General features: G+C 45.4%; 1 protein-coding gene across 9 annotated transcripts in view; it reads left to right on the top strand.

The window, feature by feature from the left end:
* Positions 1–23982, top strand: part of LOC131942431 (oxysterol-binding protein-related protein 1) — a 48474-nt gene that overhangs the window by 13778 nt on the left and 10714 nt on the right. For 8 of the 9 annotated variants that reach the window (XM_059302311.1, XM_059302312.1, XM_059302314.1 and 5 more), the window contains 7 exons: positions 3175–3238; positions 3528–3632; positions 3842–3967; positions 4080–4197; positions 4745–4923; positions 20577–20736; positions 23267–23357. In XM_059302311.1, the coding sequence (XP_059158294.1) occupies positions 3175–3238; positions 3528–3632; positions 3842–3967; positions 4080–4197; positions 4745–4923; positions 20577–20736; positions 23267–23357 (843 nt within the window). The remainder of the gene's footprint in view (positions 1–3174; positions 3239–3527; positions 3633–3841; positions 3968–4079; positions 4198–4744; positions 4924–20576; positions 20737–23266; positions 23358–23982) is intronic. The other variant, XM_059302316.1, reaches the window with a different exon arrangement.

Below are 23982 nucleotides of genomic sequence, written 5' to 3'. Positions count from 1 at the left end.
ACCTGTCATGTCACCTACCTGACATGTCACCTACCTGTCATGCCATCCATCTGTCATGTTGCCTACCTGTCATGTCACCTACCTGTCATGTTACTGTCATATCACCTACCTGTCATGTCACCTACCTGACATGTCACCTACCTGTCATGTCGCCTACCTGTCATGTCACCTACCTGTCATGTTACTGTCATATCACCTACCTGTCATGTCACCCACCTGTCATGTCACCTACCTGTCATGTTACTGTCATATCACCTACCTGTCATGTCACCTACCTGACATGTCACCTACCTGTCATGCCATCTATCTGTCATGTCACCTACCTGTCATGTCACCTACCTGTCATGTTGCCTACCTGTCATGTCACCTACCTGTCATGTTACTGTCATATCACCTACCTGTCATGTCACCCACCTGTCATGTCACCTACCTGTCATGTCACCCACCTGTCATGTCACCTACCTGTCATGTCACCCACCTGTCATGTCACCTACCTGTCATGTCACCCACCTGTCATGTCACCTACCTGTCATGTCACCTACCTGTCATGTCACCTACCCGTCATGTCAATTACCTGTCATGTCACCTACCTGTCATGTCACCTACCTGTCATGTTACTGTCATATAACCTACCTGTCATGTCACCTACCTGTCATGTCACCTACCTGTCATGTCACCTACCTAACATGTCACCTACCTGTCATGCCATCCATCTGTCATGTCACCTACCTGTCATGTCACCTACCTGTCATGTTACTGTCATATCACCTACTTGTCATGTCACCTACCTGTCATGTCACCTACCTGACATGTCACCTACATGTCATGTTACTGTCATATCACCTACCTGTCATGTCACCTACCTGTCATGTCACCTACCTGTCATGTCACCTACCTGTCATGTCACCTACCTGTCATGTCACCTACCTGACATGTCACCTACCTGACATGTCACCTATCTGTCATGTCACCTACCTGTCATGTCACCTACCTGTCATGTCACCTACCTGTCATGTCACCTACCTGTCATGTCACCTACCTGTCATGTCACCTACCTGTCATGTCACCTACCTTTCATGTCACCCACCTGTCATGTCACCTACCTCGCATGTCACCTACCTGTCATGTCACCTACCTGTCATGTCACCTACCTGTCATGTCACCTACCTGACATGTCACCTACCTGCCATGCCATCCATCTGTCATGTTGCCTACCTGTCATGTCACCTACCTGTCATGTTACTGTCATATCACCTACCTGTCATGTCACCTACCTGTCATGTCACCTACCTGTCATGTCACCCACCTGTCATGTCACCCACCTGTCATGTCACCTACCTGTCATGTCACCCACCTGTCATGTCACCTACCTGTCATGTCACCTACCTGTCATGTCACCCACCTGTCATGTCACCTACCTGTCATGTCACCTACCTGTCATGTCACCTACCTGTCATGTCACCTACCTGTCATGTCACCTACCTGTCATGTCACCTACCTGTCATGTCACCTACCTGTCATGTCAATTACCTGTCATGTCACCTACCTGTCATGTCACCTACCTGTCATGTCACCTACCTGTCATGTTACTGTCATATCACCCACCTGTCATGTCACCTACCTCTCATGTCACCTACCTGTCATGTCACCTACCTGACATGTCACCTACCTGTCATGCCATCCATCTGTCATGTTGCCTACCTGTCATGTCACCTACCTGTCATGTTACTGTCATATCACCTACCTGTCATGTCACCTACCTGACATGTCACCTACCTGTCATGTCGCCTACCTGTCATGTCACCTACCTGTCATGTTACTGTCATATCACCTACCTGTCATGTCACCTACCTGTCATGTCACCTACCTGTCATGTCACCTACCTGTCATGTCACCTACCTGTCATGTCACCTACCTGACATGTCACCTACCTGACATGTCACCTATCTGTCATGTCACCTACCTGTCATGTCACCTACCTGTCATGTCACCTACCTGACATGTCACCTACCTGACATGTCACCTATCTGTCATGTCACCTACCTGTCATGTCACCTACCTGTCATGTCACCTACCTGTCATGTCACCTACCTGACATGTCACCTACTTACCTACCTGTCATGTCAAGTACTCACCTAACTGTCATGTCACCTACCTGTTATGTCACCTACCTGTCATGTCACCTACCTGTCATGTCACCTACCTGTCATGTCACCTACCTGTCATGTCACCTACCTGTCATGTCACCTACCTGTCATGTCACCTACCTGTCATGTCACCTACCTGACATGTCACCTACATGTCATGTTACTGTCATATCACCTACCTGTCATGTCACCTACCTGTCATGTCACCTACCTGTCATGTCACCTACCTGTCATGTCACCTACCTGTCATGTCACCTACCTGACATGTCACCTACCTGACATGTCACCTATCTGTCATGTCACCTACCTGTCATGTCACCTACCTGTCATGTCACCTACCTGACATGTCACCTACCTGACATGTCACCTATCTGTCATGTCACCTACCTGTCATGTCACCTATCTGTCATGTCACCTACCTGACATGTCACCTACTTACCTACCTGTCATGTCAAGTACTCACCTAACTGTCATGTCACCTACCTGTTATGTCACCTACCTGTCATGTCACCTACCTGTCATGTCACCTACCTGTCATGTCACCTACCTGTCATGTCACCTACCTGTCATGTCACCTACCTGTTATGTCACCTACCTGACATGTCACCTATCTGTCATGTCACCTACCTGTCATGTCACCTACCTGTCATGTCACCTACCTGACATGTCACCTACCTGACATGTCACCTATCTGTCATGTCACCTACCTGTCATGTCACCTACCTGTCATGTCACCTACCTGTCATGTCACCTACCTGTCATGTCATCCATCTATCATGTCACCTACCTGTCATGTCACCTAACTGTCATGTCACCTACCTGTCATGTCACCTACCTGTCATGTCACCTACCTGCCATGTCACCTACATGTCATGTCACCTACCTGTCATGTCACCTACCTGTCATGTCACCTACCTGTCCCCTAAAAGTTTTCAAGTAAGTTGAATGAACATTCCACTTTGTGTTGTGATGGTCAACATTTACACCATTGTTGACCCCACATCTAACCTTTGACCTAAATCCCCAGGGGCGATGCTTCAACTGGCTCCCACAGAAAAGGAATGGAATATTTAGATGAAGCTAAAGTTGTTGTAAGTTCTTCTGACATTGTTTAACACTGACCTGATTTAATTCTAAGTTTCTTTCTGACATTTTCTAGTTGTATACAAGGTAGATGGGAACTTGTCATTCTAAATTTATATTGGTTTAGATGGGAACTTGTCGTTTTAAATTTATATTGGTTTAGATGGGAACTTGTCGTTTTAAATTTATATTGGTTTAGATGGGAAATTGTCATTTTAAATTTATAGTGGGTAACAGCAAAAACTAATGTGTAGCTCTGAATTAATAAAACAAAATTTTATTTTCACCCCCATCTAGACAAGCAGCGCTAACCCCAATGAATTCAGGCTGGAATTTTCTGATGGATCACGGCACACACTGCAGGTTGTGGATACGGATAATGGATGTTACATAACCCTACAGGTAACTTGATGGTACAGGTAACTTGATCACACATTACAGGTAACTTGATGGTACAGGTAACTTGATCACACATTACAGGTAACTTGATGGTACAGGTAACTTGAATACTTAATTTAATTGACAACAAGTATTTCCCACTCTCAAGTGTATAAGACACTTTCCTCTAGATTTTGTTGAAAAAACTTCATCTGATTTTTTAAAACTTTCAGAAATGGCTGTCTGCCCTGTCAGAACACATAGCTTACAGCAACCATTACATTCACCAGATGGAGCAGAGCAGTGAGGACACCGCAGACAACCTGCTCTCTCTTGGCACCATGCAGGAGGCGCTGCAGGTACTCACCCACACACTCTTGTTTTGTTTATTCGTTCATTTTATAATTGCTGCATGTCATGTCATTGCATCACCTGCGTCACCTATCTGACATTTTACCAACCTGTCCGCAGACAGCTAGAGCCCACAGAGGACATGTAGAGAAACAAGTTCAAATCCTACAAGACACTCTGACAAGTCTGACAAGAAAATTGGCACCTGACGCTCTCATAAACAAACCTTTGAAGCAAGGTAAGTCTACACCACATTACTGTACACCACGTTACTGTACACCACATTACTGTACACCACATTCCTGTACACCACATTCCTGTACACCACATTCCTGTACACCACGTTCCTGTACACCACGTTACTGTACACCACGTTACTGTACACCACATTCCTGTACACTGTGTTACTGTACACCACATTACTGTACACCACATTCCTGTACACTGTGTTACTGTACACCACATTACTGTACACCGTGTTACTGTACACCACGTTACTGTACACCATGTTACTATACACCACATTACTGTACACCACATTACTGTACACCGTGTTACTGTACACCACGTTACTGTACACCATGTTACTGTACACCACATTACTGTACACCACATTACTGTACACCACATTCCTGTACACCATGTTACTGTACACCACATTCCTGTACACCATGTTACTGTACACCACATTCCTGTACACCACATTACTGTACACTGTACTGACTTGACCAGACAAATGCCCACCAACCACTTGATTTCCTCATCAGACAGAATTTTTCTTCCAGCAGATCTGCAGGCAGTGACAGCCCAGACAGCAGACATCCTGACATCACAGACAGCAGACATCCTGACATCACAGACAGCAGACATCCTGACATCACAGACAGCAGAGATTCTCAAGTCCTCCCAAGACATGCTCAACTCACTCAGCCACTGTCTGATACTGCTAACTCAGCAGGAGGAGGTAAGTCTTGATCTACTCGCGTAGATACATATTTTAATTGTTACTTCCCTTGTCATAAAATCTGCACCAATTTTTCCCTCATGTTGGTGGTTACCAGTACAAACAGTTGTTTTAATACATACAAAGGTCAAGGTCACGGTTATGTAATGGAACCAGTGAAGTGTAGGGAGTGATTGATTGAAAGAATTGAAAAGCTGAATTAGGTTTTGTGTTGCTGACTTTTGTGTTGTGTGGGCCAACCTGTCAAGTTGCTTGCTGGGTGACAGACATTTGTTGCTGGATGACAGACAGACATTTGTTGCTGGATGACAGACAGACATTTGTTGCTGGATGACAGACAGACATTTGTTGCTGGATGACAGACATTTGTTGCTGGATGACAGACAGACATTTGTTGCTGGATGACAGACATTTGTTGCTGGATGACAGACATTTGTTGCTGGATGACAGACATTTGTTGCTGGATGACAGACATTTGTTGCTGGATGACAGACATTTGTTGCTGGATGACAGACATTTTTTGCTGGATGACAGACAGACATTTGTTGCTGGATGACAGACAGACATTTGTTGCTGGATGACAGACAGACATTTGTTGCTGGATGACAGACATTTGTTGCTGGGTGACAGACATTTGTTGCTGGATGACAGACAGACATTTGTTGCTGGATGACAGACATTTGTTGCTGGATGACAGACAGACATTTGTTGTTGGATGACAGACATTTGTTGCTGGATGACAGACATTTGTTGCTGGATGACAGACATTTGTTGCTGGATGACAGACATTTGTTGCTGGATGACAGACATTTGTTGCTGGATGACAGACAGACATTTGTTGTTGGATGACAGACATTTGTTGCTGGATGACAGACATTTGTTGCTGGATGACAGACATTTGTTGCTGGATGACAGACAGACATTTGTTGCTGGATGACAGACAGACATTTGTTGCTGGATGACAGACATTTGTTGCTGGATGACAGACATTTGTTGCTGGATGACAGACAGACATTTGTTGCTGGATGACAGACAGACATTTGTTGCTGGATGACAGACATTTGTTGCTGGATGACAGACATTTGTTGCTGGATGACAGACAGACATTTGTTGCTGGATGACAGACAGACATTTGTTGCTGGATGACAGATAGACATTTGTTGCTGGATGACAGACAGACATTAGTTGCTGGATGACAGACAGACATTTGTTGCTGGATGACAGACAGACATTTGTTGCTGGATGACAGACAGACATTTGTTGCTGGATGACAGACAGACATTTGTTGCTGGATGACAGACAGACATTTGTTGCTGGATGACAGACAGACATTTGTTGCTGGATGACAGACAGACATTTGTTGCTGGATGACAGACAGACATTTGTTGCTGGATGACAGACATTTGTTGCTGGATGACAGACATTTGTTGCTGGATGACAGACAGACATTTGTTGCTGGATGACAGACAGACATTTGTTGCTGGATGACAGACAGACATTTGTTGCTGGATGACAGACAGACATTGGGATCAACACTGAGCTATGAAGCAAGAGCCTGTGTGTGGGAGTTGTTCCGCCTCAGTTGCTAAGTGTGACTAGGTCACACATGACTGACTGTGACCAGGTCACACATGACTGACTGTGACCAGGTCACACATGACTGACTGTCTTGGGAGAGATCCAGTTGAACATGGGCGTGGCAGCCAAACCATTTTTGGTGCTGAGGCTCCCAAACAATCCACCCTACCTGATCCACCCTACCTGATCCACCCTACCTGATCCACCCTACCTGATCCACCCTACCTGATCCACCCTACCTGATCCACCCTACCTGATCCACCCTACCTGATCCACCCTACCTGATCCACCCTACCCCACCCTACCTGATCCACCCTACCTGATCCACCCTACCTGATCCACCCTACCTGATCCACCCTACCTGATCCACCCTACCTGATCCACCCTACCCCACCCTACCTGATCCACCCTACCTGATCCACCCTACCTGATCCACCCAACCTGATCCACCCTACCTGATCCACCCAACCTGATCCACCCAACCTGATCCACCCTACCTGATCCACCCTACCTGATCCACCCTACCTGATCCACCCAACCTGATCCAGATCCACCCTACCTGATCCACCCTACCTGATCCGACCTACCTGATCCACCCTACCTGATCCACCCTACCCCACCCTACCCCACCCTACCCCACCCTACCCCACCCTACCTGATCCACCCTACCTGATCCACCCTACCTGATCCACCCTACCTGATCCACCCTACCTGATCCACCCTACCTGATCCACCCAACCTGATCCACCCTACCTGATCCACCCTACCTGATCCACCCTACCTACCTGATCCACCCTACCTGATCCACCCTACCTGATCCACCCTACCTGATCCACCCTACCTGATCCACCCTACCTGATCCACCCAACCTGATCCACCCTACCCCACCCTACCTGATCCACCCTACCTGATCCACCCTACCTGATCCACCCTACCTGATCCACCCTACCTACCTGATCCACCCTACCTGATCCACCCTACCCCACCCTACCTGATCCACCCAACCTGATCCACCCTACCTGATCCACCCTACCTGATCCACCCTACCTACCTGATCCACCCTACCTACCTGATCCACCCTACCTGATCCACCCTACCTGATCCACCCTACCTGATCCACCCTACCTGATCCACCCTACCTGATCCACCCTACCTGATCCACCCTACCTGATCCACCCTACCTGATCCACCCTACCTGATCCACCCAACCTGATCCACCCTACCTGATCCACCCTACCTGATCCACCCTACCTGATCCACCCTACCTGATCCACCCTACCTGATCCACCCAACCTGATCCACCCTACCTGATCCACCCTACCTGATCCACCCTACCTGATCCACCCTACCCCACCCTACCTGATCCACCCTACCTGATCCACCCTACCTGATCCACCCTACCTGATCCACCCTACCTGATCCACCCTACCTGATCCATCCTACCTGATCCACCCAACCTGATCCACCCTACCTGGTCCACCCAACCTGATCCACCCTACCTGATCCACCCTACCTGATCCACCCTACCTGATCCACCCTACCTGATCCACCCTACCTACCTGATCCACCCTACCTGATCCACCCTACCTGATCCACCCAACCTGATCCACCCAACCTGATCCACCCAACCTGATCCACCCAACCTGATCCACCCTACCTGATCCACCCTACCTGATCCACCCTACCTACCTGATCCACCCTACCTGATCCACCCAACCTGATCCACCCTACCTGATCCACCCTACCTGATCCACCCTACCTGATCCACCCTACCTGATCCACCCGACCTGATCCATCATTGTGGATTATTTAGCTGATTCATTTTTGTCTCAGGTCCTTACCTAGGCCATCCCCCCACCCCTCAACCTACACCCCCCCCCTCCCTACAACTTTCATACCTCATCACCTCCCCCCCCCCCCCCCTCACCACCCAACCTGAGTCAGTTGTTTGACCATCAAGACGAAATGTTATAGTTTAACTTACAACCCAAATGTTATAGTTGAACTTACAACCCAAATGTTATAGTTTAACTTACAACCCAAATGTTATAGTTGAACTTACAACCCAAATGTTATATTATTGATGCACAAAGCTAACTCATCATAAATGTCATATTTGAGTTATACAAAGAGGTCAATCATTAGGAAGTCGATACTTCCCCTCCACATACACCCCCCCCCCCCCACCAGCTGCATCGATACCCCCTCCCCACACACACACTTCCCACACTAGATGTATTGATGCAACACCTGTTAAGTTAAATGAGAATCTTTTTCAAATGTCTTAAAGTAAGTTAAAGCTCTCCGCATCTGTGCACTGTCTTCTCGTTTGGGATAAACTCCTAGCGTCTTGTGATTTGGGATTAAATTCCTAACATCTTCTCATTAGGGATAAACTCCAAACATCTTGTGATTTGGGATTAAATTCCTATCATCTTGTGGTTTTGGGATAAACTCCTAACATCTTGTGATTTGGGATAAATTCCTAACATCTTCTCATTAGGGATAAACTCCAAACATCTTGTGATTTGGGATAAATTCTTAACGTCCGGTGTATTCTATAGACATGAGGCTGGTTAGAGAAATCATGAAGACGCTTCAACAAATCTGTTTTTGTTAACTAAAGTGGTCTGTGGTCTTCAACTGACCGTTGGTGGTCTGTGGTCCTCAACTGACCGTTGGTGGTCTGTGGTCTTCAACTGACCGTTGGTGGTCTGTGGTCTTCAACTGACCGTTGGTGGTCTGTGGTCCTCAACTGACCGTTGGTGGTCTGTGGTCCTCAACTGACCGTTGGTGGTCTGTGGTCTTCAACTGACCGTTGGTGGTCTGTGGTCTTCAACTGACCGTTGGTGGTCTGTGGTCCTCAACTGACCGTTGGTGGTCTGTGGTCTTCAACTGACCTCAACTCGCCAACCCAGGAACTCGCCAACACTCGCCAGCCCAGGAACTCGCCAACCCAGGAACTCACCAACACTCGCCAACCCAGGAACTCGCCAACATTCGCCAACCCAGGAACTCGCCAACACTCGCCAACCCAGGAACTCGCCAACCCAGTGACTCGCCAACACTCGCCAACACTCGCCAACCTATTGACTCGCCAACACTCGCTAACCTATTGACTCGCCAACACTCGCTAACCTATTGACTCGCCAACCCAGGAACACGCTAACACTCGCCAACCCCGGGACTCGCCAACACTCACCAACCCAGGAACTCGCTAACACTCGCCAACCCCAAGCTAAATGGAGTGGTGGGCGCGGATATTCTGTCCTGTCACCTTTGTAAGTCTGCACACGTCTGATACATGTAGGCTACGTGTTTGTTAGCCCCAGGTCAGATGTTTGTTAGCCCCACATCAAATGTTTGTTAGCCCCACATCAAATGTTTGTTAGCCCCACATCAAATGTTTGTTAGCCCCACATCAAATGTTTGTTAGCCCCACATCAAATGTTTGTTAGCCCCAGGTCAGATGTTTGTTAGCCCCACATCAAATGTTTGTTAGCCCCACATCAAATGTTTGTTAGCCCCACATCAAATGTTTGTTAGCCCCACATCAAATGTTTGTTAGCCCCACATCAAATGTTTGTTAGCCCCACATTAAATATTTGTTAGCCCCACATCAAATGTTTGTTAGCCCCACATCAAATGTTTGTTAGCCCCAGGTCAGATGTTTGTTAGCCCCACATCAAATGTTTGTTAGCCCCACATCAAATGTTTGTTAGCCCCACATCAAATGTTTGTTAGCCCCACATCAAATGTTTGTTAGCCCCACATCAAATGTTTGTTAGCCCCACATTAAATATTTGTTAGCCCCACATCAAATGTTTGTTAGCCCCACATCAAATGTTTGTTAGCCCCAGGTCAAATGTTTGTTAGCCCTACATCAAATGTTTGTTAGCCCCACATCAAATGTTTGTTAGCCCCAGGTCAAATGTTTGTTAGCCCCACATCAAATGTTTGTTAGCCCCACATCAAATGTTTGTTAGCCCCACATCAAATGTTTGTTAGCCCCACATCAAATGTTTGTTAGCCCCACATCAAATGTTTGTTAGCCCCACATCAAATGTTTGTTAGCCCCACATCAAATGTTTGTTAGCCCCACATCAAATGTTTGTTAGCCCCACATCAAATGTTTGTTAGCCCCACATCAAATGTTTGTTAGCCCCACATCAAATGTTTGTTAGCCCCACATCAAATGTTTGTTAGCCCCACATCAAATGTTTGTTAGCCCCACATCAAATGTTTGTTAGCCCCACATCAAATGTTTGTTTGTTAGCCCCAGGTCAGATGTTTGTTAGCCCCACATCAAATGTTTGTTAGCCCCACATCAAATGTTTGTTAGCCGCACATCAAATGTTTGTTAGCCCCACATCAAATGTTTGTTAGCCCCACATCAAATGTTTGTTAGCCCCAGGTCAGATGTTTGTTAGCCCACATCAAATGTTTGTTAGCCCCACATCAAATGTTTGTTAGCCCCACATCAAATGTTTGTTAGCCCCACATCAAATGTTTGTTAGCCCCATATCAGATGTTTGTTAGCCCCACATCAATTGTTTGTTAGCCCCAGGTCAGATGTTTGTTAGCCCCACATCAAATATTTGTTAGCCCCACATTAAATGTTTGTTAGCCCCACATCAAATGTTTGTTAGCCCACATCAAATGTTTGTTAGCCCACATCAAATGTTTGCTAGCCCACCAAACATCTAACATGGGACTATGTCAAGAAAGATGTGAAGCTTATTTAAAGAAGTCTGAAAGATGCGGCCATTTTAAAATCAATCGGTGGAGGACTTCCCCTTATGCTCCCTTCTGCCCATATTATTACCATACCACTTCTGATACCCCCCCCTTCTGCCCATACTATTACCATACCACTTCTGATACCCCCCCCCTTCTGCCCATTCTATTACCATACCAATTCTGATACCCCCCCCCCTTCTATATAAACATACTATTACCATACCACTTCTGATAACCCCCCCCCCTCCCGCCTTCTAAACATACTATTACCATACCACTTCTGATACCCCCCCCCCTTCTATATAAACACAGCTCCTCCCCCGTCTTCCCACCCCTCTGCAGACCAGAACACTATTGGGTAACTTAGGGAACAAATTTTTTAAATGCTTTATTACATCCTTATTGCAAACGATTGCAAAGCCTTGAGCACTAAGCCCTACATCTGTATGTGATGTAAGCCCTACATCTGTATGTGATGTAAGCCCTACATCTGTATGTGATGTAAGCCCTACATCTGTATGTGATGTAAGCCCTACATCTGTATGTGATGTAAGCCCTACATCTGTATGTGATGTAAGCCCTACATCTGTATGTGATGTAAGCCCTACATTTGTATGTAATGTAAGCCCTACATTTGTATGTCATGTAAGCCCTACATCTGTATGTGATGTAAGCCCTACATCTGTATATGATGTAAGCCCTACATCTGTATGTGATGTAAGCCGTACAGCTGTATGTGTTGTAAGCCCTACATCTGTATATGATGTAAGCCCTACATCTGTATGTGATGTAAGCCCTACATCTGTATGTCATGTAAGCCCGTGCCGTGTCTGGAAGAAACACTGGCTGTAATTTCCCCCTATTTTATGGCACAACTTTGGTCCTAGTGCGGTTCACTAGCTGCCCCTAACTTAGCCAGTCTAGATCCATGGATGAAATCAGTTGTTTCTGGCTCAACGTTTAAGGAAACAAAAACGTAATCTAATCATATTATCTGGCTGTGGGGGAGGCTGTAACCCGCGACCAAAGGTTTGAAGGTTCTGACCACTGTCTCTAGGTTTGAAGGATCTGACCACGTCCGTAGGTTTGGAGGTTCTGACCACTGTCTCTAGGTGTGAAGGTTCTGACCACTGTCTCTTGGTTTGAAGGATCTGACCACTGTCTCTAGGTGTGAAGTTTCTGACCACTGCCCGTAGGTGTGAAGGATCTGACCACTGTCTCTAGGCGTGAAGGATCTGACCACTGTCTCTAGGCGTGAAAGTTCTGACCACTGTCTCTAGGTGTGAAGGATCTGACCACTGTCTCTAGGTGTGAAGGATCTGACCACTGTCTCTAGGTGTGAAGGTTCTGACCACTGTCTCTAGGTTTGAAGGATCTGACCACTGTCTCTAGGTGTGAAGGATCTGACCACTGTCTCTAGGTGTGAAGGTTCTGACCACTGTCTCTAGGTTTGAAGGATCTGACCACTGTCTCTAGGTGTGAAGGTTCTGACCACTGTCTCTAGGTGTGAAGGATCTGACCACTGTCTCTAGGTGTGAAGGTTCTGACCACTGTCTCTAGGTTTGAAGGATCTGACCACTGTCTCTAGGTGTGAAGGTTCTGACCACTGTCTCTAGGTGTGAAGGTTCTGACCACTGTCTCTAGGTTTGAAGGTTCTGACCACTGTCCGTAGGTTTGATCGGCCCGCCACCGTTGACCCGCCACCGTTGACCCGTTGACCCGCCACTTGTTGTGCGGCGAGCGACGATGTGCTGACTGAGCCAGCCCCACATGTTGCAGACGTGAATCGTTACCTGTCAGAAGCGAACCGTTTATTTCCTGTTTTCTGATTGGCCGGTGTTTCCTCTCAAGATGGCTGATCGTGCTAAAAATAGTAACAAACATATTACGGGGTGGGAGGCGCGGAGTACACACAAAAAACTTGTTAAACCACTGTGTTAGCCCACCATAAGTCAGTAGAACAACATCCAGTCCGTGTGTTGTCAACACTCGGGCTACACACTAACACGTGCCCAACTTCGTCACTCGGCCAAGCTCGGCTGCTGGAATACATCACAACAGATCACGTCGACTCGACAATCGTTTGAATTCACCTAGACCTAGATCTAGACGGGGCTGTTGATTCGGTAGCGACGTACGCCCTACACTGGGTAGATCGCGACTTAGTGGGACCACACTTTAGTTTGTGTTCAGTTGTGTGGGGTACATTCAATTCCTGGACTGATTTTTTGAAAAAGTTGCAATATTTATTATTTATCAAGATCAAGGTGAGTTCTAATTTGTATAAAAGTATAAAGTATACACATGAAAAAAAAAATCGTTGGAATACATTTTTATGTGTCAGTTTTTATAACGGGGGCGATGGCTATGCTTATATAATAGTCACACTACGTGACTACAGTGACTATAAACTTAGCTAAGCCGCTGTATAGTTCTATAGTTATCACACTACAGTGACTATAAACTTAATAGAAAAAAATTGCAGCAACAAAAGTGAGTAAAAATAATTCACTAGAATTTTTGTGTCCGTACTTTTCCACATCTCGTCATCGCCGATAGATTGGACTAGATCTAGTTAATCTCACACTTTGGGTTATACTGTCGTGTTAGCGAGGTTTCACTAAGGAAGGGTGGAGTGACATCTCATTCGACGTGATATGTGGGCGGGGCCAACAGATCAATTATTATCATTGAAAAACTTGCCAACGACAGTTAAGTGCCTACCTAGGCTAATTGCTGACGGTATGTTGATTTATATAGCCTACCATATTATATATTGATTTATATACCATGTTATATATTGATTTAAATAGGCTACCATGTTATATATTGGTTTATATACCATATTATATATTGATTTATATACCATGTTATATATTGATTTATATAGGCTACCATGTTATATATTGATTTATATACCACGTTATATGATGTATATACCATGTTATATATTGATTTATATACCATGTTATATATATTGATTTATATACCAGATTAAAATTTGATGAAGTTGGTTTTCTCTCTGATCAGATTGTGGCCCACAAACCAGATGGCCATTTGAGTGGTCTGATTGTGGCCCACTGGCCCTGTTCACGCTGGGCCACTCATTGCTAGCTGTGGATGTATTTACTATTCGTTCTCGTAGCATGTCTATAATTTGTTACACATCAGCTATAAATTGCTACACATCAGCTATAAATTGTTACATAACATCAGCTATAAATTGTTGACCCATAATCTATCCATTATACCTTTACAATTTGCCTTTATAGGTCTTGACGCATGTAATTCCTGTTTACACTTTTGCATGACAAATTGACAACTGAGTGATTGTCACGTGACTTCAAAGCGCGACATCTGTGCTACAAACTAGCTGATCCTTTTTTAAATGCTGGGTTTTGTGTTGTAAAATATTTAAATTAGGGGATGGTTGTAGATAGTGCAGTCACGCGATGTGTACTCTCTGTGCTGGTGCGACTTTAAGATATCTCAACTGTTCATGCCTTGTGTTTCTATGGTCGCCTTGTGTTGGCGTCAATTAAAAAACGTCAGTTTTGATTCCGCTTTGGTCAGCATCTGTACATGTTATTGATTTATCCCAGTTTTAATCAATGTACTTTTGTACAACTTCGCATTTTTTGTGAACACACAATTTCCTGAACAAATCACACCGGGCAATGTTATGTTGTTAACACACACACACACACACCAGTGGTCGCGAGTTTAATCCGCTGGCCACAATACTTTGGCCATGGCCATATTTATTCATTCCCTATTCTAATTAAACCCGTCATAGATATAGGCTGCTGATTCTAATTAAACCCGTCATAGATATAGGCTGCTAATTCTAATTAAAACCGTCATAGATGTAAGCTGCTGATTCTAATTAAACCCGTCATAGATGTAAGCTGCTAATTCTAATTAAAACCGTCATAGATGTAAGCTGCTAATTCTAATTAAACCCGTCATAGATGTAAGCTGCTAATTCTAATTAAACCCGTCATAGATGTAGGCTGCTAATTCTAATTAAACCCGTCATAGATGCACTGATGGTACTCAGCGGTAATGAAAGCCAACGTGAAAGGTTATCTCTGTTGAATGTATTTATGTTAATGTCTAGTGGCTCAGGGCGCTCTCTGTGTTTATTCATGAAGACAATAAAACATTGGCTGTTAGTCTTTTCCGGTGGGAGGAGGGGAGGGGTTAATTACTGCCATATTTTAATCAGGTCCCACTAGCAATAAAAATATATCAGCCATAAAACTTGAGCTTACTATACAGCCTGCCATGTTCCATTAAGATGCTTTTGTTAAAGAAACTTTCGGGTAGTGATGAGCTGGCCGTGAGATTAGACACATGGCCTGTCTATGATTTCCTTGACACACTTGATGCCCACAAAAAGTGAGATTAGACACATGGCCTGTCTATGATTTCCTTGACACACTTGATGCCCACAAAAAGTGAGATTAGACACATGGCCTGTCTATGATTTCCTTGACACACTTGATGCCCACAAAAAGTGAGATTAGACACATGTCTATGATTTTGTTGATACACTTGATCCCCACAAAAAGCGAGCACGCTATGACTGTGTGTTGAATAGTTAAGTCAACACAAGGCTGTGTTCTTATCGCTGACGTCCCATCCGACCCAGTGAGTTATTTATAGACACAACGTCACCCAGTCTACGTGCTGTCATCAATTACATTTATTTTATTGACTTGACCTAATAGACGGCCGGTCAGAGATCCAGTTCAACAAAAACTATTTCCGGAAAAAAGTTTTTATACACTCTGTTTTTGTTTCAAAATTTTCGTATGCTATAGGAGCATAGACATACAATAGCACCACATAGACCTACAATGACACCACATAGACATACAATGACACCACATAGACATACAATGACACCACATAGACATACAATGACACCACATAGACATACAATGACACCACATAGACATACAATGACACCACATAGACATACAATGACACCACATAGACATACAATGACACCACATAGACATACAATGACACCACATAGACATACAATGACACCTACATAGACATACAATGACACCACATAGACATACAATGACACCACATAGACATACAATGGCACCACATCAAGTGTTGGACCAGAAACTTGTGTACAATCAAGTGTTGGACCAGATATTTGTGTACCACCAAGTGTTGGACAGAAACTTGTGTACCATCAAGTGTTGGACCAGAAACTTGTGTACAATCAAGTGTTGGACCAGATATTTGTGTACCATCGAGTGTTGGACCAGAAACTTGTGTACAATCAAGTGTTGGACCAGAAACTTGTGTACAATCAAGTGTTGGACCAGATATTTGTGTACCATCGAGTGTTGGACCAGAAACTTGTGTACAATCAAGTGTTGGACCAGAAACTTGTGGACCAGAAACTTGTGTACCATCAAGTGTTGGACCAGAAACTTGTGTACCATCAAGTGTTGGACCAGATATTTGTGTACCATCAAGTGTTGCACCATAAACTTGTGTACCATCAAGTATTGGACCATAAACGTGTGTACCATCAAGTGTTGGACCATAAACGTGTGTACCATCAAGTGTTGGACCATAAACGTGTGTACCATCAAGTGTTGGACCAGAAACGTGTGTACCATCAAGTATTGGACCAGAAACTTGTGTACCATCGAGTGTTGGACCAGAAACGTGTGTACCATCAAGTGTTGGACCAGAAACTTGTGTACCATCGAGTGTTGGACCAGAAACGTGTGTACCATCAAGAATTTGACCAGATATTTGTGTACCATCAAGTGTTGGACCAGAAACTTGTGTACCATCAAGTGTTGGACCAGAAACTTGTGTACCATCAAGTGTTGGACCAGAAACTTGTGTACCATCAAGTGTTGGACCAGATATTTGTGTACCATCAAGTGTTGGACCAGAAACATGTGTACCATCAAGTGTTGGACCAGAAACGTGTGTACCATCAAGTGTTGGACCAGATATTTGTGTACCATCAAGTGTTGGACCAGAAACATGTGTACCATCAAGTGTTGGACCAGAAACTTGTGTACCATCAAGTGTTGGACCAGATATTTGTGTACCATCAAGTGTTGGACCAGAAACGTGTGTACCACCTCCACCAACCAAGCTAAGCACACATACCAGGCACACATACTCCCAATATCTAGGTTCCAAAATGTATGTACCTTTATGCGCATGTCACAAGTCGATGATCCAAAGATGTGGGGCAAGCATTCCACAGGTCACGTGTCATTTCGCTTGAGTGACTTGTGACGTTTTTCATCTTTGGGTCGCGCCAACCGAGGTAGTGTGTGACCTGTCGATGTAGTGACTGTGTGACCTTTCGAGGTGGTGACCTGTCGAGGTGGTGACCTGTCGGTGTGGTGACTGGGTGACCTGTCGAGGTGGTGACTGGGTGACCTGTCGGTGTGGTGATTGGGTGACCTGTCGGTGTGGTGACCTGTCGATGTGGTGACTGGGTGACCTGTCGAGGTGGTGACTGGGTGACCTGTCGATGTGGTGGGTGACCTGTCGAGGTGGTGACCTGTCGGTGTGGTGACTGGGTGACCTGTCGAGGTGGTGACTGGGTGACCTGTCGGTGTGGTGATTGGGTGACCTGTCGGTGTGGTGACCTGTCGATGTGGTGACTGGGTGACCTGTCAAGGTGGTGACCTGTCGAGGTGGTGACCTGTCGGTGTGGTGACTGGGTGACCTGTCGAGGTGGTGACTGGGTGACCTGTCGGTGTGGTGATTGGGTGACCTGTCGGTGTGGTGATTGGGTGACCTGTCGGTGTGGTGACCTGTCGATGTGGTGACTGGGTGACCTGTCGGTGTGGTGACTGGGTGACCTGTCGGTGTGGTGACTGGGTGACCTGTCGAGGTGGTGACTGGGTGACCTGTCGGTGTGGTGATTGGGTGACCTGTCGGTGTGGTGATTGGGTGACCTGTCAAGGTGGTGACCTGTCGAGGTGGTGACCTGTCGGTGTGGTGACTGGGTGACCTGTCGGTGTGGTGACTGGGTGACCTGTCGAGGTGGTGACTGGGTGACCTGTCGGTGTGGTGACTGGGTGACCTGTCGGTGTGGTGATTGGGTGACCTGTCGGTGTGGTGACTGGGTGACCTGTCGGTGTGATGACTGGGTGACCTGTCGAGGTGGTGACTGGGTGACCTGTCGGTGTGGTGACTGGGTGACCTGTCGAGGTGGTGACTGGGTGACCTGTCGATGTGGTGACTGGGTGACCTGTCGGTGTGGTGGTGACCTGTCGGTGTGGTGGTGACTGGGTGACCTGTCGAGGTGGTGACTGGGTGACCTGTCGGTGTGGTGATTGGGTGACCTGTCGATGTGGTGACTGGGTGACCTGTCGATGTGGTGACTGGGTGACCTGTCGAGGTGGTGACTGGGTGACCTGTCGGTGTGGTGATTGGGTGACCTGTCGATGTGGTGACTGGGTGACCTGTCGATGTGGTGACTGGGTGACCTGTCGAGGTGGTGACTGGGTGACCTGTCGGTGTGGTGATTGGGTGACCTGTCGGTGTGGTGACTGGGTGACCTGTCGGTGTGGTGACTGGGTGACCTGTCGAGGTGGTGACTGGGTGACCTGTCGGTGTGGTGACTGGGTGACCTGTCGAGGTGGTGACTGGGTGACCTGTCGATGTGGTGACTGGGTGACCTGTCGGTGTGGTGGTGACCTGTCGGTGTGGTGGTGACTGGGTGACCTGTCGAGGTGGTGACTGGGTGAGCTGTCGGTGTGGTGATTGGGTGACCTGTCGGTGTGGTGACCTGTCGGTGTGGTGACTGGGTGACCTGTCGGTGTGGTGACTGGGTGACCTGTCGGTGTGGTGACTGGGTGACCTGTCGGTGTGGTGGTGACCTGTCGGTGTGGTGGTGACTGGGTGACCTGTCGAGGTGGTGACTGGGTGACCTGTCGGTGTGGTGATTGGGTGACCTGTCGGTGTGGTGACTGGGTGACCTGTCGGTGTGGTGACTGGGTGACCTGTCGGTGTGGTGGTGACCTCATCAATTTTTAGCCACCAGCTTCGTGTGAGTTGAGAACCCAGCGTGTCAGCCTGACCTTGGCTTTACATGTCACGTGTCACAGTTGAGGTTGTGCACATGACCTTTGACCTCCCTTCTTGCATGAGTGAACTTGGCCAAATGATATGATACGCTCTACACACCACGTGACCCCCTGTGTTGACAGTCACCAGCTCACGTGATTCCCGTGTTGACTACCAGTTCTATCGATTAAGTAGATTTAGTATCCCCTACCAGTTCTATCGATAGGGCTATCGATTAAGTAGATTTGGTATCGAACTGATGGCGTTTCTCACGGCATAACGATATCGATCTCTCAGTAGCTGCTATTGATTAGCGCCAACAACTTTACCAATGGGTCGATTTAAGTCGATCGTTTATTGATCCGTGTGTACAGATGTCGGGCCACTGGTAACATCTTACACAGACAAAATGTTTGGCCAACAAATCTTACACAGACAAAATGTTTGGCCAACAAATCTTACACAGACAAAATGTTTGGCCAACAAATCTTACACAGACAAAATGTTTGGCCAACATCTTACACAGACAAAATGTTTGGCCAGCAAATCTTACACAGACAAAATGTTTGGCCAGCAAATCTTACACAGACAAAATGTTTGGCCAACATCTTACACAGACAAAATGTTTGGCCAACATCTTACACAGACAAAATGTTTGGCCAGCAAATCTTACACAGACAAAATGTTTGGCCAGCAAATCTTACACAGACAAAATGTTTGGCCAACATCTTACACAGACAAAATGTTTGGCCAGCAAATCTTACACAGACAAAATGTTTGGCCAACATCTTACACAGGCAAAATGTTTGGCCAGCAAATCTTACACAGACAAAATGTTTGGCCAGCAAATCTTACACAGACAAAATGTTTGGCCAGCAAATCTTACACAGACAAAATGTTTGGCCAACATCTTACACAGACAAAATGTTTGGCCAGCAAATCTTACACAGACAAAATGTTTGGCCAACATCTTACACAGGCAAAATGTTTGGCCAGCAAATCTTACACAGACAAAATGTTTGGCCAACATCTTACACAGACAAAATGTTTGGCCAGCAAATCTTACACAGACAAAATGTTTGGCCAACAAATCTTACACAGACAAAATGGTTGGCCAACAAATCGTAGAATTAGAGACCAATTAAGATTTTTGTTTGACCCCTCAAGTAAGTCCAGATTTTTGTTTGACCCCTCAAGTAAGTCCAGATTTTTGTTTGACCCCTCAAGTAAGTTCAGATTTTTGTTTGACCACCCGACAGCTCCGCCAGGGTCAGCTAACGGAAGAGCGCGAGCGATGTCGTGTGCTGCAAGATTCCCTCCACGCGCTGGCCACAGAACATCATGAACTAGAGAGGTCCTTCTCCAGACGACAGTCGTTTCTCTCCATGGATGAGGAGTTCTTTGATTGTCCTGACGCAGGTGGGTCTTTGTCCTGACGCAGGTGGGTCTTTGTCCTGACGCAGGTGGGTCTTTGTCCTGACGCAGGTGGGTCTTTGTCCTGACGCTGGTGGGTCTTTGTCCTGACGCAGGTGGGTCTTTGTCCTGACGCAGGTGGGTCTTTGTCCTGACGCAGGTGGGTCTTTGTCCTGACGCAGGTTGTCCTGACGCAGGTGGGTCTTTGTCCTGACGCGGATGTCTTTGTCCTGACGCAGGTGGGTCTTTGTCCTGACGCAGGTGGGTCTTTGTCCTGACGCAGGTTGTCCTGACGCAGGTGGGTCTTTGTCCTGACGCAGGTGGGTCTTTGTCCTGACGCGGGGGGGGGTTTATTATCTGTGCTGGAGTGACATTGTTCGTGTTTTACTCTAGGTTTAGGTCTGATATCTTTGTGTCTTTGGTTTTTGTCTGAACTAGTTTGATCATGTGGCATCTAGTAGCCTATAACTTTAGTAAATAAAAGCTCGTAGTTTGACCATGTGGCATCTAGTAGCCTATAGCTTTAGTAAATAAAAGCTCGTGCTAACGCTGTAATTGTGACAGTGGTTTGGGCTGACCTTTCACCCCACGCGAGCTAGACTGGACTGAGTCCATTTGAAATAGCCATCACATGGAAAGATCGCTGATGACATAAGGGGCCAGACCTCTAGTTACCTACGACGTGTTTAACAGTCGGCACAGTTTGTTGTTTGTGTTGACTCTTCCAGAAAGTAACAACTAGGGCGGTCCTGTTGGCATTATTGATTGACCTACATCGGCAAGTAGACGTAGTGTAAGCAGTCAGTCGTATCTTGTGGTGGTGTTGTCATGTGCCCAGTGGCCTAGCAGGATTTGTCGTGGGGGGGGAGTGGGGGTCAAAGATCTTATTTCATATAACACGTCTGTTTGTGCGTGTGTAGATCTTTATTTATTATATGCGGGGAGAAAATCATTTTGCTTGATTCGTCGGTCATCGCGCAAATAAACCGCCTTGACCTACTTGCGCGGGACAGATGCGCACTAAATGTTTTTTATTTCACAATCCACACACATTTCTATGAAATTATTTCAGTAAAACGCTAAAATCACGCGAATGTCTTGGACTCCGATGGATGTCAGTCAAGGCTAAGACACCTCGGTGTTTAGTACTCGCTCCCCCCCCCCCTCCCTTTCGGCCGATAACGCGAAATACTTCAGCCTTGAAGCTAATTCTAAATTAATAATATCAATAAATAAATCGGTTATTCCCGCCGTTTGAATATGATTGTGTGCATAGCTAGGTTGATCAATAAAATAATGATATTTCTTTTAAATTAATGTGCTCGTTAATTTGAAGATAAAATAAAACCAGTTTGAGAACTAAACTCTAGTCTTTCGTCAATCTTCTAGCGATCGCTTCATTGTTGAAAAAAAACTGTGTAGTATTCTATTACCAGAGGCGTAGCGACCCTTCCCGGCGCCCCCCCCCCCCCCCTCGGGAACAAACCTTCAATTTTCGATTTGCATCCCCCCCCCCCCATATATTTTTACTTTCTCGTATATACGAAGTATAGAGAAAGTCTTGTAATCGTGCAAAAAAAAAATCGAGATTTTTACAAATCTCGACGTTTCACACCTCACTGATACGGAAAAACATAATTTTGCAATCTTGTCCGTATGTCTGTGTGTCTGTCTGTGTGTCTGTCTGTGTGTCTGTCTGTCTGTCCGTGTGTAAACACGATAACTTGAGTACCGTTACAGCTAGGTTGATGAAATTTCATATATAAGTATTTCATCAAAATCGTAGATCCGTATCAACTTTTGAGCGCTTTCCGATAACCGGAAGTGGTATTTTTCCTACTTTGAATTTTTCAAAAGCCTATAACTTGAGTACTATTTCAGATAGATAAATGAAATTTCATATGTAAGTAAAAGATCTAATTCTTTACCTTCTATTAAATTTTTAGTCATTTCCGTTGACTGGAAGTAGTACTTTACGCTACTTCCGATTTCTCAAAAAACTAATGTAAATTTTAAAAGTAATAATAATATTGCGCACCATTATGCGCTTTTTTATTTGGCGTTCACTTGGTGTGCAATTAATTTGTCTACGAGATTTTATTTTATTTTTAAAACTTTAAGTATTTAAAATGGATTAAAAATAATGTCTATAGCCCGAGTTCCCATCCCCTGTTATTTTATATAAGAATATTCGAGAAAGTTTAGGGGAGATCACTCCCGGTTTATTTTATATTTATAATGCAAAACTGCATCTAAAATGAGATTTTAATTTGTTTTTCCAACCCATTTTGGCGCCCCCCCCCCCTAAGGTCGGGGCACGGGGACATATGTACCCCCTGTGCCGCCCCCCCCCCCCCCTTCGCTACGCTTCTGTCTATTACTAAACTTTTTAAACCTCATTTCAACTCTTCTCTTCCCATTCCCCCCCCCCCCCCCCCCCTTTCACGACCTGGGTAGATGCTCGTGGATCTATCCATGATTACACATCATTAGTTTACATGCTGAGTGTACTGAGTGTACCAATTGTCTACTGCAGGATCCCCTGTCATGGACGCCTTCGCTGACGCCATTTCACAGGACTCGGCCGCTGATGACGTCAACAGGGAGAATGGGCAAAGCTTTGGAAGGTTTGAAGATTGTTTCGTTAACTTTTTAAATCCTAGTTTTTTTATTTGTGATCGTCGGTGTGAAAATTTAAACTCACCAAGCAAGATGTCGCAATGTAAACAAAACATCCCAGTTTACTATTGATGACGAGAAACATCGGGCACATGCCCCAACTAATTATTAACTACAAGAAAAGCACAAGATTGTCATAAAAGCCCATTCTCATTTTTTTTTTAAAAGTCTATAGACTAGATTCTAGATCTACGTGCTTAGCTACACATTTTCACTAAACTGAATGTAAATTTTACTTAACCTTCTCTTAAGAAGCCAAAGCTGTTCAACTTTACATGTCCACTGGCCTGTAATATTACGCTGATGGTGACAATGTCAATTATAAAAATCATCTAATTCTAGTTTATTCAGACTAAATCCGAACTAAATCGCCTTTAGATCTAAATGTTATTAATTCTAATGGGCCAATTAAATTTAGGCTAGCGAGTAGGCCTAATTGAAAAGATTAGGTCTAGATTCTAGATCTAGTTTTTTTTTAGTATTTTTTTAAATTAAATTTATTTATAATAAATAAAAATAAATAGATATCTAGATCTATTATTTAAATTTACACATCTAGGTCTAGTGACTGTT

The sequence above is a fragment of the Physella acuta genome, unplaced genomic scaffold (assembly GCF_028476545.2).
Source record: "Physella acuta isolate Inbredline_101_S28 unplaced genomic scaffold, ASM2847654v3 ptg000405l, whole genome shotgun sequence".
In the NCBI taxonomy this organism is placed as follows: domain Eukaryota; kingdom Metazoa; phylum Mollusca; class Gastropoda; family Physidae; genus Physella; species Physella acuta.
Note: the sequence above shows the minus strand (reverse complement) of the source record. Positions and strands in the feature narration are given on the sequence as shown.